This window comes from Dysidea avara, chromosome 4 (assembly GCF_963678975.1).
Source record: "Dysidea avara chromosome 4, odDysAvar1.4, whole genome shotgun sequence".
In the NCBI taxonomy this organism is placed as follows: Eukaryota; Metazoa; Porifera; class Demospongiae; order Dictyoceratida; family Dysideidae; genus Dysidea; species Dysidea avara.
The window spans coordinates 36,079,361-36,097,188 of record NC_089275.1 but is presented as its reverse complement, the minus strand read 5'-3'; the positions used below and the strand labels follow the sequence as shown (position 1 = coordinate 36,097,188).

At 37.9% G+C, this 17,828-nt stretch overlaps 2 protein-coding genes and 1 long non-coding RNA gene across 3 annotated transcripts in view; 2 read left to right on the top strand and 1 right to left on the bottom strand.

Moving 5' to 3' along the window:
- Nucleotides 1–17,828, top strand: part of LOC136254845 (structural maintenance of chromosomes protein 1A-like) — a 155,410-nt gene that overhangs the window by 115,711 nt on the left and 21,871 nt on the right. The gene's annotated exons all lie outside the window — the stretch shown is intronic.
- LOC136254843 (uncharacterized) lies at nt 2,294–4,115 on the top strand. Its single transcript, XR_010700801.1, has 3 exons — nt 2,294–2,456; nt 3,770–3,873; nt 3,992–4,115. It is a non-coding gene; the product is annotated as an uncharacterized lncRNA (long non-coding RNA).
- On the bottom strand, nt 5,435–16,441 carry LOC136253806 (uncharacterized). The gene is made up of 22 exons (XM_066046464.1): nt 16,276–16,441; nt 15,238–15,317; nt 12,785–12,870; nt 10,715–10,805; nt 9,272–10,648; nt 9,147–9,216; nt 9,023–9,097; nt 8,874–8,954; nt 8,744–8,824; nt 8,618–8,686; nt 8,502–8,570; nt 8,347–8,421; nt 7,986–8,299; nt 7,822–7,935; nt 7,447–7,579; nt 7,222–7,385; nt 6,963–7,042; nt 6,494–6,899; nt 6,053–6,121; nt 5,848–6,001; nt 5,662–5,800; nt 5,435–5,611 (listed from the first exon to the last, which is right to left on the bottom strand). The coding sequence occupies exons 7-22, from the start codon at nt 9,090–9,092 to the stop codon at nt 5,533–5,535; spliced, it is 2,097 nt and encodes a 698-aa protein (XP_065902536.1). The 5' UTR covers nt 9,093–9,097; nt 9,147–9,216; nt 9,272–10,648; nt 10,715–10,805; nt 12,785–12,870; nt 15,238–15,317; nt 16,276–16,441; the 3' UTR covers nt 5,435–5,532.

Genomic DNA, 17,828 nt, shown 5'->3' with positions numbered 1-17,828 from the left:
TTTGAGGTGGGACCACAGTGGGTTCAAGAGATATAATTAACTGCATTTTTGTACTCTATTACTGCTGTATGTGAGTGTACACCTCCCCAACTAGGTTATATGCCAAATTTGTCTTACACAGTGGAGGTGTACAAGACAGGTACAGTGCAACCTGTATTAGTGACCACTTGTATTGAAGGACCGCACTGTTAATTCTCATTTCTTTAGTTGTACATTAATGCTATACACCCAATGCAGCCATCCTGTGACTGCTTATAAAAGCAGTCAAATTTCTTGACTTATTTCCACTAGATTTGATCGGTAATTACGCTAGAAACCAATAATTAGCTGCTTTTACCATAATTGGAAATCTGTTATAATGGGCTGTGGCCAGCAAATTATTAGTCTATTCAGCTTCAGCAGCTGCAGTACCGCTGGTATCAAATGGCTATGGTCTTGTTTATGTTTTGTGTTTAGCCCATATCCAGCAATCCAATACATTTTGTGGCTATCCGTGTGTGTTCTATTAGAGAAATATATCAGCTTAAGTTTAAAGCAACAATATGTACTTCAAGTGTTATTTGTAACATTATAGATGCTATACTAATTGTTTTGTACCTTTATAATCATACAACGTAGTTTAATAGAGTATTTTTGGCATGATTAATAACACGCATGCGCAAAACAGCACGAGTGTGACCTGTCCTTGTACAGAAAATTGCATTGTCTTTGCAACAACCGGCCATGGGCGGTTTGAGCATGCGCGTATTATAAAAAATAAAACGTGTGCAATACCGGGTATAACAGTGCGCAGGTATCGAAGCCGTTCAATTCCGCGTCAGTTAAATCATTGCATAACCGGAATTATACACACTTTTACCAGGAATGGTAGGATCATCACTAGTTAGCAAATACCAAAACCCTGTATTGCACGCATTTTATTATTCAAAACACGCGCATGCTCAAACCGCGCATGGCCTGTAGTTGCAAAGACAATGCAATTTTCTGTACACAAGCGCGCATAAGTTTACCTTGACAGGCGCGTAATAGGCCTAGCACTTTAATACTGCAGTGAAACAAAGAAAATTGTCAGTGATTATGGGCCTTGGTTACTTATTCAAAAGTGGGTAACAATTTTTCTGATCATATATCGGAGTATTACCCGTAGTCTTCCCAGACTACCATACATGTCGCTCTTGATTAGTACGAATGCGAGGGGTCACCAACTGCTTCGAAATCTCGTACACCTTCAGTAAAATCCTGCCTGAAATACGAAATCTTATGGTGTTATCGTGATTCTGATTCTATACTCGTTCTGGTACCGTAGCTTACACTCAACTGCTCCTGCACAAAAGTAGGAATGAAATCCGATGTTCCGCTCCGCTTCGGATTTGTATAATCAAGTTGTAGAAGCCGCACAAAACCAGGAGCTGTGGGAAAGAAGCCGTCCAAAACCAGGAGAGAATGAAATCCGATGTTCCGCTCCGTTTCGGATTTATATTAAGCGAGTTGTGGAAGCCAAACAAAACTAGGAGCTGTGGGAAAGAAGCCATACAAAACCAGGAGAGAATCAAATTAAGAATGAAATCCGATGTTCCGTTCCGTTTCGGATTTGTATTAAGCGATTTGTGGAAGCCAAACAAAACCAGGAGTTGTGGGAAAGAAGCCAACAAACCAGGAGAGAATCCATGCAAACTGTTTAAAGTAAGAATAAAATCCGATGTTCCGCTCCGTTTCGAATTTATATTAAGCGAGTTGTGGAAGCCAAACAAAACCAGGAGCTGTGGGAAAGAAGACAAACAAAACCAGGGGAATCCATGCGATGTTCCGCTCCGCTTCGGATTTACTTAGCAAACTACAAACTTAGCAAAACTTCATAAACTTAGCAACACACCAACTACAAAAGCAACTTAAGCATACACTGAGATGCTCCTGGTTTTATGGGGTTTCGCACGGGATTTCCCCTGAATGATTGGCCTTGTTTCCTGGTTTATAGGGCTTCAGCTGCGAGTTGCTCCTGGTTTTGTAGGGTTTCGTTTAATACTTATGCCTATAGGCTTTACTCCTGGTTTATATGGCTTCGCAATTCTCTCAATTTCGTGAGGCTTTGCTCTTACATGCCTGCTGAACTTCTGTTTCTTTCTCCCACTATTTTTTGGTGATTTCAGAACTTATCACTCTGCACCAACCTGTAATTTAAAATCAGATTTTGCAGCTCTCGTTCGATTTTGTGAAATCCGTGAAATCTTGAGAAATTTGTTCAAGATTTTGAAATTCGTACCGCTTTTTCGTGAGTTGGTGACCCCTCGTACGAATGTGACTAGCGTCCAGTTTGAGAAATGCCAGTTGAAGCTCCCTGGTTTGCTTGAGAGATTCAGAGACACCGACAGGTAGCTGTACTTAGACGTCGAGTTAAACATATCACACGAGTGGGTGGGTAATCAGGAGTCAGTGCCACGCCCCACCTTGGACAGAAGGTGAGGATTTATAGGGGATTCGTCACCCAACCTTGTCCCTACAAGTTAGAGGCATTTGCGATGATTGTGACTAATTCGATAGGGAAATTAGTAACGAAAAAGTCAGGTTGTCTCCAGGGGCCTGGGTGGGTTATTTGTCATATATATATAGCTCTAACTTGTAAATCCCCAACTCTACTCTACCTGGAGTAGGTAGGGTGTGGTGACATTGATAGCATTGGTACACTGCACGGATGCTTAAACTTTAACAATATTTATGGATAACTAACTATTCCACTGTCTATTCTGAGTCAATAGTCTCATATTTCAGTTGCCTTTTATAGATAGCTATACTGCTTGTTTTTAGATGAGAGATTAGGGTTTAGGGTGAAGCTGTATTCTTACTAGAAAGACTTAAATCAGTGGAAATTCAACTGTAGAGGTATGTATTAGCACTGTTTTGTGACCAGCTGAGGTGGGCCAGAGCTGCATGTAGACATCTCATGTTGATTTTTGATTCCCTGCTTTACAGTAGCATTTAGCATGTGTTTGTTGTGAAATCCAAGTACCCTATGAAGGGTAATATAACTGAAGACCAGTTTTCGTATTTAATAGATTATCTCTATGTTTTATTACAAGAAACAAGCATTGGGTTGATTTGCCTGAAATAGTCACACATATGCTAGAAAATAGTGTTGTACGGTACCTTATGCTGTATTTCAAACATAACTATTAAGCTTATTGCCATGGTTTACCTATGAGACGTACCCACCACACTGGTTGAGACCTTGCATAGTCCATCTGGTTATTTTGATCTTTTGTCTATGGATCATCTAACATCAAGCCATTTTTCATGATGGCCATTAAAATATTACAAGAGTATTCATTGCTAAATTACAAGCCATAAAGCATTGGAATCATGATGATGTAGGCAAGATTTGTTTTGGCTGATGCAAAGGCACAAACTATATGAATGCTTATAATTAAGGATAACAGTAAAATTTTTGATGCATATAATATTCTTGATTTTGCAAATGCAAATTACGTCTAGTACACATGCAAATCATATAGTATACTTGGATATTCTAACTCCCAATACTTATCTGTCATATTGTATTTGCAGTACCGTATATTGGAACCTCTTTTTAAAGACAAATAAAATACCTATAGGGTAGGCTGGCTTTGCCGATACAACTTTACTTCTCAAAAGGACAACCTCCATGTAACAATGCAGTTTTATTAAAATCAGTTGGTCATATAAAGTGTCCCGGCATTATATGAAGGTTCCACTCTATTGTTGAACACAATTGCCTACTTCTTGCACTTTTTCTCAGAATTCATTCTGATTCAATTGGTTGCAAAGGGCCTTCTACCAGTAAGAACATGCAAGATTAGAAAACTGAAGACCTGTAGCTATGATAGAATACTCCATTACTGAGTAAGTCACAAGTCAGTGCAGTATAGCTTCTGTGTTACACATTTATAAATTCTATAAAAATAATAAGTTTCAAAATGAGTCTTATGTCATTATAAAAGAACTACTTTTCATTCATTAGATAACTCATTTTAATGTGGTATGATGACCAAGAGTTAATAGTAAGAGAGATGGTACCAATTAATACACTCTGTGTGTGTGTGTGTGTGTGTGTGTGTGTGTGTGTGTGTGTGTGTGTGTGTGTGTGTGTGTGTGTGTGTGTGTGTGTGTGTGTGTGTGTGTGTGTGTGTGTGTGTGTGTGTGTGTCCCTCATGGGTGAAGGTCCAGGTGGGACTTTGGGTGCTCACACCTTCATCTGTGCCATGGTACAGCCTCCTGTGGGTTACTAGTCCTACCCCCAGGAAGATTTGCTGGTGATGGCTCAAAGCACCTGGGAAACACACAGATGTCCCAGTGCTGCTTCACTGGATAGGCATGACTGTCTGTGGTAGCTGAAGGCTTTGCTTTTACTTTGTGTGTGTGTGTTTGTGAGTGAGTGAGTGTGTGTGTAAGCTGTTTAAATGAGGACCTGGTAACCTGGGGATGTTGAACAGAGAAGCATTACCAATGTCTTATAGACTGTATGCAGGTCCAGGTTACACTTAAGTTGTGCACACCTTTACTTGTGAACTGTGGTACAGCATCAGGGAGAATTTGCCTCCATTGACTCACATCACCCAAATATAGTGTCCAAGTGTCCCTGTTCTTGTTCACTGATTAGTGGTAGAATGGAAGCTGAAGGCATAATTACTGTGCATGTGTGTGTGTTTGAGTTGGGCAAGTTACAAGATCAATGTAATGATGTACTATATTAATTACTTTATTTTTTAGTAAAGTGTCAAGTTATATAGTTATGTGTAACTCCTAATGAAAGGTAACTTAATTGGTAGCCGGCAAGCCTCACAACATGACAAGACCTTTGGTGGATGGTGTTGCTTTCTTGCTCAATGACAGTATGCCTTTTCGAGGTGTGTCCAGGTATTTGTATGTTTCTGCTTCACATAATGTATTGTTATAAATTGTTTGTCAAATATCAGCAGAACATTCATTTAAAAACAGTATGGATTATTCTAAGGTACATAACACTTTAATCTATCATTATTCATAGTATTAAATTCATGCGAAGAATATTTATAGCAGGTTTTACTACCTGTATTTATATCTTAAGGTAGAAGTTACACACTAAAGTGCAAATCGTACACTATAACTTACTTGCTGTACTGAGAACTGATCCTAAAACTATTGAAATGTTTGTCACCACATTTGATTTTGAGAAACAAAACTCAGAGATTGTCATTGAACAGTAACAACCACACTTGTTTCAAAGTGTATATCAAAATTCATAACTAAAGCCACCTAAACTCTAACCAACCAATGTTACATGGCTTCACTATGCCTTCAACCACACTCATATAGGTAACCACAAACTACTACATGTTTCACTTTCATTTTAATGAGTTTAATAGCTACATTAATTAACAGGCATAATGAAGTGTGTCATTTCTATATATAATATTTCACATGATAGAGCTGGTGAATAAATCGACGTTAAGATTCTGAGGTATGTAACTGTGACAACGGTACAACACATGTAAACATTATAGCATATATGTGTGTAAACTGTTATTCATCATCAAGTCTCTGTCGCTTAAGCCTATCTTCTTGAATTCCACCTTCCTCCCAGTATTCATCATCATTTTTGCTGTGGATGTTGCTTACATTTTTATTAAGAATTCGTATATGTATGTTTACCTGTACGAATGTTTTTCTCTTTCATAAAATCTTAAACTATCTAGTTTATATGAATGTTTTATTATATCACTGGCAGCGTTCCATCTGTTACTGTGTCGGAAGTATATATGTTTGCATGTGTCATTGTTCTTTTCCACAGCTAAAGTAGTCCTTTGTAAAGTAGTTTGCATTTATAAGGCACCATACCTTGACAGGAGAACTGCTTAATATTACCGTACTTTTGGATAAAGTGGCCAACATGGTACGATAATGCATGCATGTAGGGCGTAACTCGGTCCTTTGCATACCCATCGCAGTGTTTTCCCAAGGTCAAAAAGTGGTTATTTATCCAATCCTTTGCCTATTAATAAGTTATGTGACATTTTAATTTAGTGATGAACCATTTCCTCACCATCGTACTGATCATGGCTGCAGCTGGTGGATGGGTAGAAGAAACAGCAGTGTACAGCTTTGAAAATTTCTATTTAAATAGATATGTGTTAATGAATTGTGATGGTGTGCTACTTCTAAAACCCAGGCACCCACGAATGGCAACCTATCAATTGTACAGAGTAACATTTTTTGGATAGTTATTTTAACAGGGGGTCTGTCTCAGCCAAGCTGCTTTTCTACTGTGCCCTGAACAAACAAGCATACGTTATACAACGTACATAAGTAAATAACACATTAAAACTCAATGATTCATCATTGGGTGCTTTAATTTGTCTAAGTTTTGTATGGAAACTTTGTGAGAACATGGTCCCATTGGGTCACTAATTCAGTTATGTGTGCTGACACCATGCCTGGCTATGAAATATGTACAGTCCTTACGTACTTATCTGTGTATACTCACCTCCCACAAAACCTTCACTTCCTTATAATATAGTGCTGGTTGGCATTGGTGCATCTTGGATGGCAAGAATTGGAGCAATTTTTTCCTGTCAGTGCCCGTCAAAGAAGTAAATTCAATGTTGTCTTTTGTCACAGACTTAACGTAAAAGGTGACCCCACAGCTTTTTATTGTATCTATTAGTCGTTTCATCATGGGGCCACTAAGAGCTTCTGTACATCTGTCGCTTGCCTTTGCTCCACTTATCAAATTCTCTATGAGCCGGTAAGTAATTCGCAGCAACAGATGCAATTCATCCAGAATTACATGGTCAGGATCGATATTAGGCCTGACATAGCCTGGCCCTGAAGATGAAAAGGTTCTTTTCATATGTATCAAATATTTTTCATCCGGCACTTTCATATTGTATCTATATAAACAAATTAAAGTATTTATAAATAGATTTCATCAAGATAAACAAATTAATATATACCTCTGTAGTCTATGAATCGTGCACCATGCACATGCATGGTTAGAATGTGCAGCCTGAAGTCCAAGGATCAGTAGAGTAAACTACAAAAATATAATCATGCTCTTATAGTGTCTTATATACCCGGAACAAAATGTCAAGAAAACTGCATTGTATAGTCTAGCTGGATTATGTACATAGGTGCTAGAAATAACTGAATGCTTAGAAAGCTTTGGGATGCTTAAAGTTTCCACATATACAAGATACATATTAAATTGCTCACCTTGTAATCACAGCACAGAAAGAACTCCAAATTGTAATTAATCCCATTGATGGTTACATGGGGATTAGCAATGGCTTCGTTGATTGTTTCAAAACAATCTGCATAGCCTTCTGCAAGACCATCATAATCTTCTTTAAGTTTTACAGCTGCTATGGTGTGTACAGCTACAAATACAGAAAATTAATATGCATGTGCATGCAAACATGTACACATATATAAGTTCACCTTTACAGCTGAGGTCATTGTGTCCTGTGAGTATGTTGAATGACATAATGTTAAAGTTAGAAGATCTACTATATTTAGCTCCATCGCCTGATATTCTGACTCTGGCTCTCTTCATGCTTGGATATTCAGTTATCTACATACATGTAGAGGCATGCACAGTATGTATATATGCAGCTGAACTACCCTCACAGTAGCAGCTCAAGAATTGAAATGCCATGATCTAGCAGGTAATGTAATTGAATTGAACACTTTCTACTACCTGACTAAATAGTACCACTACTATACTGGTTTGTTGTTAGGTCATTGACAACTATTGTTAACACATCTTCACACATTTAAAGAAATTTTAAAAGTGCACAATTTATACTAGCTTACCACTTCCTCAAGTCTCTTAAGAAGTATATCTTTGAACTTGAAGTATGCACCAGGGAAGCTTCCACTCACTTTAAATACCTCTGGTGTTTCTAGTGCACTGATTGCCTCCTTAACCTATTATATTGAATAAAAGCCATATGACTAACTTCAGTGTATTTAATGACCTTGTAAGTTCGGGGTAAGCAAGGAAATTCTTGTGTCAGTTCATGATAGCACTCTTGCGATATTCCAAATTTTAGTAGTATGTATAAAAGACTCTTTGTCACTTCCTGAGGTCTGTCAGGGTTGCTAGGTCTTTTTCGTGAGGAAGACTGAAAATTCCAATCAAGTATGTTGCCTCTTGATGTTTCTAGCTTCATTGAATGAGGCTTTAGGCCTATTTGATCTACTAGAGTATGCAGGAATTGATCAGTTGCTCTCTTTATCTGTGATCTTCTCTCTCTCTTCTGTCTATCACTGACCACTTCAAAATTACCTCCTAAAGTGATCGGACTTTACTGCATACACTTGTTTGCTCCTGCTTACCTTTTAAAGCTGTAATACTGCTTATAGGCCTACAATTTCCTTCCATGGAGCTTGTAGCTCTTGTACTTTGAATGGCTGCAGAGGAATTTGATACATTTGGTTAAATGCACCCGATGTATGATTTATGCATAATTCACCTGATTTATATTTCATACCTGAATGTCTAGTTTCCTGTAGGCTATTGCCACTTGTTGATGCAATGCTCTGGTTAGTCCGCATGTTATCTAGAAAGAAAAAAAGTTGTGGTGGTGAGAGTACAAGTTGATGTTACCTGGTGACACTACACTATTGCCTGGCACTAGACTACTACTACTACTACCATGTGTAGTCGTTGGCACAGCTAGAGAGAACAATAAATGCATCTGCCATATGAATATACATATTTTAGTTTGCTTACCATGAAAAACTGGAGTAGTGGTTATAGGCCTACAATTTCCTTGTAGGCTATCGGCAGAGCTTGTATCAGTGCTTTGGCCAGCTAGAAAGGTGTTTTGATTTTTACTGAATTATCGTATAGGCAAACACACCTGATAATGCTACTGTCATATCTCTAATGGATGGCAGTAATCCAAAACTGGTAGGTGTATGTAGTGTTATGTTGTTGCTCTCTACAGTTATGTTAATTATTAAAACAATCTTATCAGTAAATATAAGTTGTCTACTTGAAACTTCATACCTGGACGTCTAGTTTCCTGGATTGTGTGGCCACGAGTTGGTGTGTCAGTAATAATTCTGTCAGTCCTCATGTTATCTAAAGTGAATTACTAGTAAGTTATTAGTATGGTATAAGTTAAACGTACCTGTTGACGCTACTGGCACTAGAGTGCTACTACCACCAACTGTGGGTGTTGTCACAGCTAGGTAAAGGATCTGCAACAATATATATAAATAAATATGTTTGACCATATACATTAGCCACTATTACCAAGTGTAGGACTGAGTAGCGGTCTAGCAAGGTGTATTGCAGTACCAATCAGTTGGGTAATCTGAGCTATTGTCCTTTCATCATTGCCTACTATTGTGGGTACACCTTGTCTTGCTATGACATTGCCGATGACTGGAAGACTAGTACCTGCAGTTGGCTGTAGCAGATAAATGCACCAATAATCCAATACTATCGTAGTCTGCCACTGTTTTATATACATTAGTTACCCACCCACTATTGGCCCTCATTCAGAGCGTGGTTTCACTGTATGTGGAAGTTCTACAAGACCCATGCAGCTTTAGTTGTGGATGCAGTATATACATGGCCCGGTCAGCGAAAAGGGGTCTTATAGCCTTTCATGGTAACCCATAACTTGACATGTGAATATGGTACAAGCCTACAATTTGGTCACTATACACCCCTAACATAGCACTAGCTGTGGGTGTAATTACACAGTGATAGCTTACCAGATAAGTAGTTATGAGTAGCCAAACTTGGATAATTGGAAAGACTATAAGATCCCTTTTTACAGACCGGATCACATGTTTGTAATTTGGAGAAATTCATGATAGACTGATTTGAGGCATTTACACACAAACCTATCGCAAGCAAGATAAGCGAAGCCTTACAGAACTCGAAATGCACAACATTCTTGTTGAGCTGTTGTATGCAGTGAATTCATCAAATTGCTAATTAGTGGTTAATGCATATGTATGGCTACATGCTAAAATTTTGTGAAATGGTAGAGTCATGTGACTTCCTGTTTATAATCATCAAATTGTAAATGAAATTCATGTGTGTAGTTTATTGTCAACCACAAATTTGGTTGGCTGTCCAATCATTAGAGTGCCTTCTATCATCATTTCATAAAATTGAAAAACATTGGTCCATGAAATGAGGTATCTACAGTTTGATCCAATGCATGCCTGAACCAAATAAAAGGTTGCACTAGATCCATCCTATTGGACTGAGAAAGAAGTAGCCCATGGCCAGCAGTTGCTATGAGAGGCCAATCAAGTGTTATTCATTATTTGTACACACCATTAATCAATACCATGTGTCTACTTTCATGTGATATTTCATACTTGACTTACAATGACTTGTCAAAACTTCACATGTTGACCTGTGCCAATTACTATGACTTTTCCTAGCTAAACACCACTACCTATTGACCTATGTCATTGTTTCAGTAGGACAAGTCATGTAGCTTACAATGAGTTGTTCTGCTAAGCTTTGCATGTATAAACAAAATGTTTTTTCACAGTTTACAGGTACTGTATAGCCATTATTTCTCTACCACTCTTGACAGTGCTTTGTCATGGATAACGATCACAGCCACAGGGAAGCTGACCAGCTGGTGGAGCTTCCAACTGTATTCTATAATGTATAATGTACAAAAATGACATGTAAAAAAGATACATCATATACAAACATAGCACCTACTTGTTGCGCAATGATGTACACAGGTAGCTTCAGTGTGCCTTGATCAACATCTTTTATCATACAGACACAAAGTAGCATATACGGCCACAACCTAATAGCATTGACAAAGTGAGTTTGCAGTTTCAGCACACAAAACAACAATAAATGGTAGTAAACTGTAGTGGTACCACTAACTACATTATGAGGTAGTCACTATAAGGCCTGTGGTAGAACCTGCAACTTACAACGGACTGAAGTGACTACCTCTGCAATTATAATTTACCACTAATATATGCATACTGTAGAGAGGGATGCCTGTACATCACTCAGACACTCGAGTTTTGTGCATGCAATCCCAAGACTAGTATCCCACAGGAGGACTGTTTAGGTCTCATGGAGAGAGGTTGTGGACACAAAGTTCCACAACAACCTCAGCAACCATTAAGCTGGAAAAGTATGTGCGCGTGTGTGTGTGCAATTATAAATAAGCGCTTCGTACTACAGAAGTCATGTTGATAGAGAAGGTGATATTCATCACGGTACTGAGTGACAAGGTGGCATGCAATGCTGGGAAATGGAATACTTCTGCAGATGTCTCATCACCTTGTGTAGATCATCCAGTGCTCTCCAAATTACCAGCACAGACACAAATGACAATAAAAATAATTCCTTTCATGAGACCACCTCATATGCAATGACTATGTGAAGCAGGTCCCATACCATATACACATACTCTTTTGAGGCATATCAATTTTGCAAATAGCAGGTGTTTCACACTTTTACTTTCAAGACTTCAATACCTGTGCATCAAATCACGTGATCTTTATATCTGCAAATTGAGCGACTTCTAAAAAAATTGGTTTAATTCACAATATGTATTTGCCTACATACTAGAGCTGTGCGATACCACCTCAAGTTCGTGTATCACAATACTACAATTAAATACACTATCCCTTTTACCTTGCCCACGCAAAGTTTTATAAAATACAATACAAGCTACCCTGCCCAAAGATGGAACATTTTTACTGGTGACGTTGCAAACATCTTGACAACTAACCACCACATTGCAATAATGACAAAAACATACAATACAAGCTGCCCTGCCCAAAGATGGAACATATTGACAACTAATAAGCACAAAAAAAATATTGACAAATACATAAATACAATTAACTGGGTGGGGGGGGGGGGGGGGGGTAGGGTAGGACAAGCCCATGTGAACTGATGTACATTACGCAATGCACTTTAGCGATGCTTGATTGTATTTCATGTGAGCCAATGGTTACTGTAAAAAAAATATCGAAACCGTTATGAAGAAATTATAGTTTTGAAATGGCGACACATGGCGGTCACCAATTCGCCACTAACAACCTCCGCATTCACCAGAAAACCATGAACAATCGTCCATGGTGGATATATCACTGTAGAGATAGAAGAATCTGTTTCTTTAGAATATATTTTAGTAGCGCTAGGGACTTATACGTAATTCCATTAACAGTTCACATGGGCTTGTCCTGCCCCCCTGGGCTGCAATGCCCATAGTAAAAGTAAATCATATTCTAAATAAAGAACGCCAGTTTGAAAATCAAACATCAAGCCTTTGAAGGCTATAAAATACCAAACAACAAGTGCTCTAGAATGTTTTACACATGTGAAACCTGATACATGACATTATTACGCATTATGTATGTGCACTACTAATAATGTGGAAACCTAGCAATTGTGTAAAATGGATGCCACAGTGGACCAGAAACCAGACTACCAATTGGGAGAGGCCTTAGATTAAGGGAAACACCACTATCAACATTTTGAAATGTGAAAACTAGGGTATACTAATATGGTGAAGCAATACAGCACTTGGCTAACCAAAAAAAATCTAGGATGATGACAAGGACAGTCTGGGAAACGTCAACCAATGTCACTTTTGTACCGGTCACTATGGAACTAAGGGCACAGTACAAATATTTACAGTATCAGATGTTAATCAGATAAAAAAAGAATTCCCCCTGTGCTGCTATTGCATGTACACATATATAGGTACTAGTAACTATGGCAGAACCCTGTATCCAGTCACATATACAAACACAATACCTCTTCGTGTCTTGTTAACATCAAATCAACAGTCCAATAGTTCTTTAGCCTGGATTTCTCAACTGCAAGCTTCTCCTTATCTTCACCTACATAAATATGTACTTGGTATTAAAATATGCCAGCAATGATTCATTGTCTAAGTTCTTTTAGAGATTTGATACAACCATACTTCACTCGATAGGACCTAAGTATTATAGTTTAAAAGTATTTAAATACTGAAAGAATTTCGCAGTGGTCATTCTGAGGGCATTATTTGGTGGCAAGTTTGGCGTACTTTGTAACCACGTGTAGCAAGCTGTGAGCCGTATAAACGAATCATTTAATTAACCCGTTGAGGGAGAAATATAATGTGTGGCGAGTGTATAGAAGGGTGCACATTAGGCAACACTAAGTGAAAGGTTGCCTTTTTTAGCCCATACATCCCACCTCCGTGTCCCATGAAAATGCGGTAACCTGTAACGTTAAGAAAGTGCCCATAAGACACAACTTTGTGCAATTGTACCCATTGCTGTAAGACCTATTACCAATGACATGTACAAAAGGCAAGTGCTTTACGTAGATCTGTAACCTCTGTCTTAAAAGGGGCTGAACTTTAACTTTGACCTTAGCATTTCCAGTGAGTGACCTGTGACTAAGCAACATTTTCAATCCTGATTATCAGAATTTTAGTGGCCTTCACCCAAGGCATCTGACACCAACTAAAATTTGTACAAAAAAGCTATCAAATTTACAAAATTTTGGCTAAGATTCCAAGTTTCAAAGCAGATTTTAAGAAATGCAAGTATAACAAATGAAATATGCATTATAGTTAAAACACTGCCGCATGTGTGTACAGAAAATACAGCACAAGGGGGTGCGTTGAGAGGCTAATGCGGTATGAGGTGCGGCCAAGTGCTGTATTTTTCATACACACAAGCATAGGTGATGCTTTAAGCGTTATTTTGTACTTCCTGGTCATCTGGCTGAGAGTGATTTTCTCTAGTACTCAAACCGCTGCAATTTTCTGTGATCAGGATATCTGACTGTATAATTCATTTCTAGTCTTAGAACAAACTAATAGAATTATTTTCAACATTATACAAGTGATCAATTGTGTTGTCCTAGTAGAGTTGTGTTTAAATAGCTTCAATTTCCAGTGGTGATTAGATGATCAGTGAGTGTTTACACAACTTTAAGCATAAAAGTACTCTATTTGCCCAATTAAGCACATAACTGACTGTATGGACAATACAATACGTGGCATCGCTTTGATCCTCCCACTCAAAGTACAGTATATGATTATATTGTACTTTGAGTGGGAAGATCAAACTGTTGAAGTGTGCTGTATTTTCCATACAGTACTCATTACTTGCATAACTTTTCTGTATGAGCCATACAGAACAGTTATGCCATACAGAACAGTTATGCCATACAGAACAGTTATGCCATACAGAACAGTTATGTGGATAATTAGTTATGCAAGGAATGTTACAAAACAACTCCACTCAGACACCAGGACTGGTCATGTGCATGACATTGAAAATTACTAAAACTAATTCTACCACCTTGCTCTATGACTAGAAACAAATTATATGAAAGTTTACTGATGGCCTAACCACCGAAATTTGAAGCGGTTAGGGTACTTGAGATAAGCGCTTCGCAAAGACGACCAGAGTTGATCACGTGTGTGACATGATACATCACTAAAACTAGCCTATTTAATGCTACCAACTTGCTCTACGACTAGAAATAGATTATATAAGCACTTACTGATAGTCTGACCAAAGAAATTCGAAGCGGTTCTGGTACTTGAGATAAGCGCTTCGCCAAGATGACCAGGATTGATCACGTGCATGACATGATACATCACTAAAACTAGCCCAACTATAGTATGTTCACGTTGAGCTGAATCCTGAAAAAACAACTAAAAATTAAAAGTGGATTTTTTTCTCAACAGAGTTAACATTTCAGCTAACCAGATGATTATTGGTAACAGCAAAGGTGTCAACAACAGACACGTACGGTTTGGCTCCATTACAAGTTCGGGAAAGGGCTGTAATGGACACTGTACTTATATGGCTTCCCCGTAGGAAATGTATTGTGAAAATTTTGATTGGCTGTAAATATTATGTCAAGCATTTGAATAAAAAGATTTTGAAATATTTTTAGCGGATCAAGCAGTACTACAAATGAGCCAAATTTCAAGATCGTGTGTAATTGCATCCATGAGTTATTAGATGTTTTTGAGGATTCAGCTCAACGTGAACATACTATAATGCTACCAACTTTTTCTGCGACTAGAAATAGATTATATAAACACTTACTGATAGCCTGACAAATTTGAAGCACTCGTGGGGTGTCTTGTGGCTTAATACAGCACTCAGCTTCGCCTTGTGCTGTATTAACCACTCGACACACCCACTCGTGCTGTATTTTCCATACACACACGCAGCAGTGTTTTAACTATAACTTACAGAATTCATTTGCCAGATTGCACAGGGTATTCTGTGGTACTTTGTACAGGATTCTCTAGGACCGGACCCTTCACCTTGGTCTGTGACACGAGTTATACAGATCAATTGTGATAGTCGGTTGCTTGCAAATGCAATCGAACAATCACACACTTGATTTTAGTCATGTGAATATTTACTTGGTTTAATCATGCTGAACTACCTCAGTATGCATCTGGAATTGTATAACATCTAAGGAGATGTAAAGGGGCTTGGTTGGAAGGAAACAGCTCACGTGTTCGAGCAATCATGTGTGTGAATTGTTCAATTGATTCGCAAGCAACCTGAAATACCGTATACATAAACCGCTAAGATGGGCTCAGGGTGGGCTGGGGAAACTAATGATACTAACAACCAGCATTTGTGACCTGATCTTGGAAAACCTACCTTTTTGGTACATTGGTCAATTTTCTGTTTTATAGTTTAAATGAGGTACTAGATGCTCATCTATCTTATGTTAAAATTTCAGCTAAATATTTAGAAGCATTACTGAGATATAGCCAATTTTCTGTCCTGTACATTACAAACTAACTTTTATGGTAATGTATTGAATTCTGTGAGTAATTAAGGGTGACAAATGGTGACAAATCACTTTGTTTACCAATAATTCCATTGTTACCATCTAAAATACTTTAAAATACATTTCTGATAGATTAATGAAGTAGTATTGGTACTTTTCTGCAATTAAATGCCATGTGTCATTGTCTAAGACTAAGTTTTAGCCATTCCAGCAGCTGAACAAATCACCCAATTTGCAAGTTAATTGTTATCCCACGCATGTGAAATTACTACATGGTCTGATATAATCATCCATATATCTACTAGGAAAAAGAAGCTATGGGTGTGAAACTTCACAGCAAGAAGGTTTAATAGTTGCTTTATCCAAATGTGTAAAAAAATGAATTTAAAAGAAAGTGTTGAAATTTTCATTTAAGTTTTCCCAAAAAGTTTGCTTGTGCCCAAAAGGTAGGTTTTCCAAGATCCGGTCACATTTATACTTGCCGTTTGATCCAATCGCTGGACTCCAATTGCTGGGAAGACCCGTACGTGTGCCAACTAGATAAGGCAAACTGTAGACGATCCGTTCATCCCTCACATAGGATCTTTAGTTCAAACGTTACAAACAGTGGAGAATAATCATTTTACAGGCGCATATTACACCGATTACACAGAATACACACCACTCCTTGGCATGCGGCACGTGCGTAACAACAGTTTCATCACGTGAGTTGAAAATGGTTACCTTATAAACGAAGATTGCTCCAATTATTTTAAACAAAAGTTATACAGCAATCAGATACGTGACAACAATAACAGATGTATAATGGTCGAAGACAATGAAAAGGAGCGCCTGTGATGGCTGATTCTTCTTTTGTTGAAGGAGTTGAGGTTGCAAGGTGAAAATAGCAGCTATGAAGGTACACTGTATTTAGCAACTCCCTATTACCTTGATTGTAAAGTCCATATCTGCAGAGGGGAAAAATATGAATGGATTATGAAGTTTTTGTAAAATTTAATGGTTAAACATATACTCTATTAGAGTAGTCAGCCATACATTGCTGGATATGCACAAAGTGATGGTTCAGGTGCTAGCCCACTTGTCTGACTAGCAATTTTGAGTTGAGGTTAGTGTACAATTTCACAGCATTGGCTTTACTAGCTCTGCTAGTCTGCTTTTAGTGGAGTATGCAAAAATTAGGCATAAGTATAACCTGTAGAGACTTACAATCGGGTATCGGTAAACTATCAGTAAAACAGGGTAAAATATATTGGATATTGGTTATTATCAAGATATAAAGTCCAAGATCATTAATGTTGATTTTTTAACTAGCAACTCTTAAATCATGCACAATTAATGAGAAATCCATTATCAAATCCAGTATCAGCAGAGTAATTTATGCATGCAATTGCTCCATTTTCATTTGTGACATGACCATGGACTATAGGTCTTGGCACGGTAAGATAGTATATCCTTTTGTACAATCCTGCAGCTGTCATTTTAACTTTTAAGTACTGTCTGATGATACTTTTATTAATTTATGAGTATACACCTTGGCCACATTTGTTGGACCTACTTGACATAACTACTATAATGAGGTGGTTTTATTAGAGGCAGTCTTATTATACAGGTGGTCTTTGTTAAGAGGTACTTGTTAATATGAAGTTTTGACCAGTTTTAGTTTTTCAGTTTCAGTTTTCCATTTCAGCTGTTTCCAATGTCCCAATCAAAGTCCAAAATTTGTGGAAGTGGTCAAATGGCTTTTGGCACACAGCATAAATTTCCACAATTCCTATATCCGAAATAGCTAAGTGAACAAATTCTGTATTCCACATCATCTCTTTGGATATACTATACTGCAATGTGATCAAAATTTCAAAATTTTGCCTAAACACTGTTCACTTTAAACAGAAGAAAATTTCAGTCTTCCAATAAATTGGTGAGTTAAAGAACCCATGATCTACTAGCTATATACACTGCAATTGATTGCTCACAATAATTCACATATCATCATCATCATGCAAACCATGTACACTTAGCTGTGGCAGACTTACAC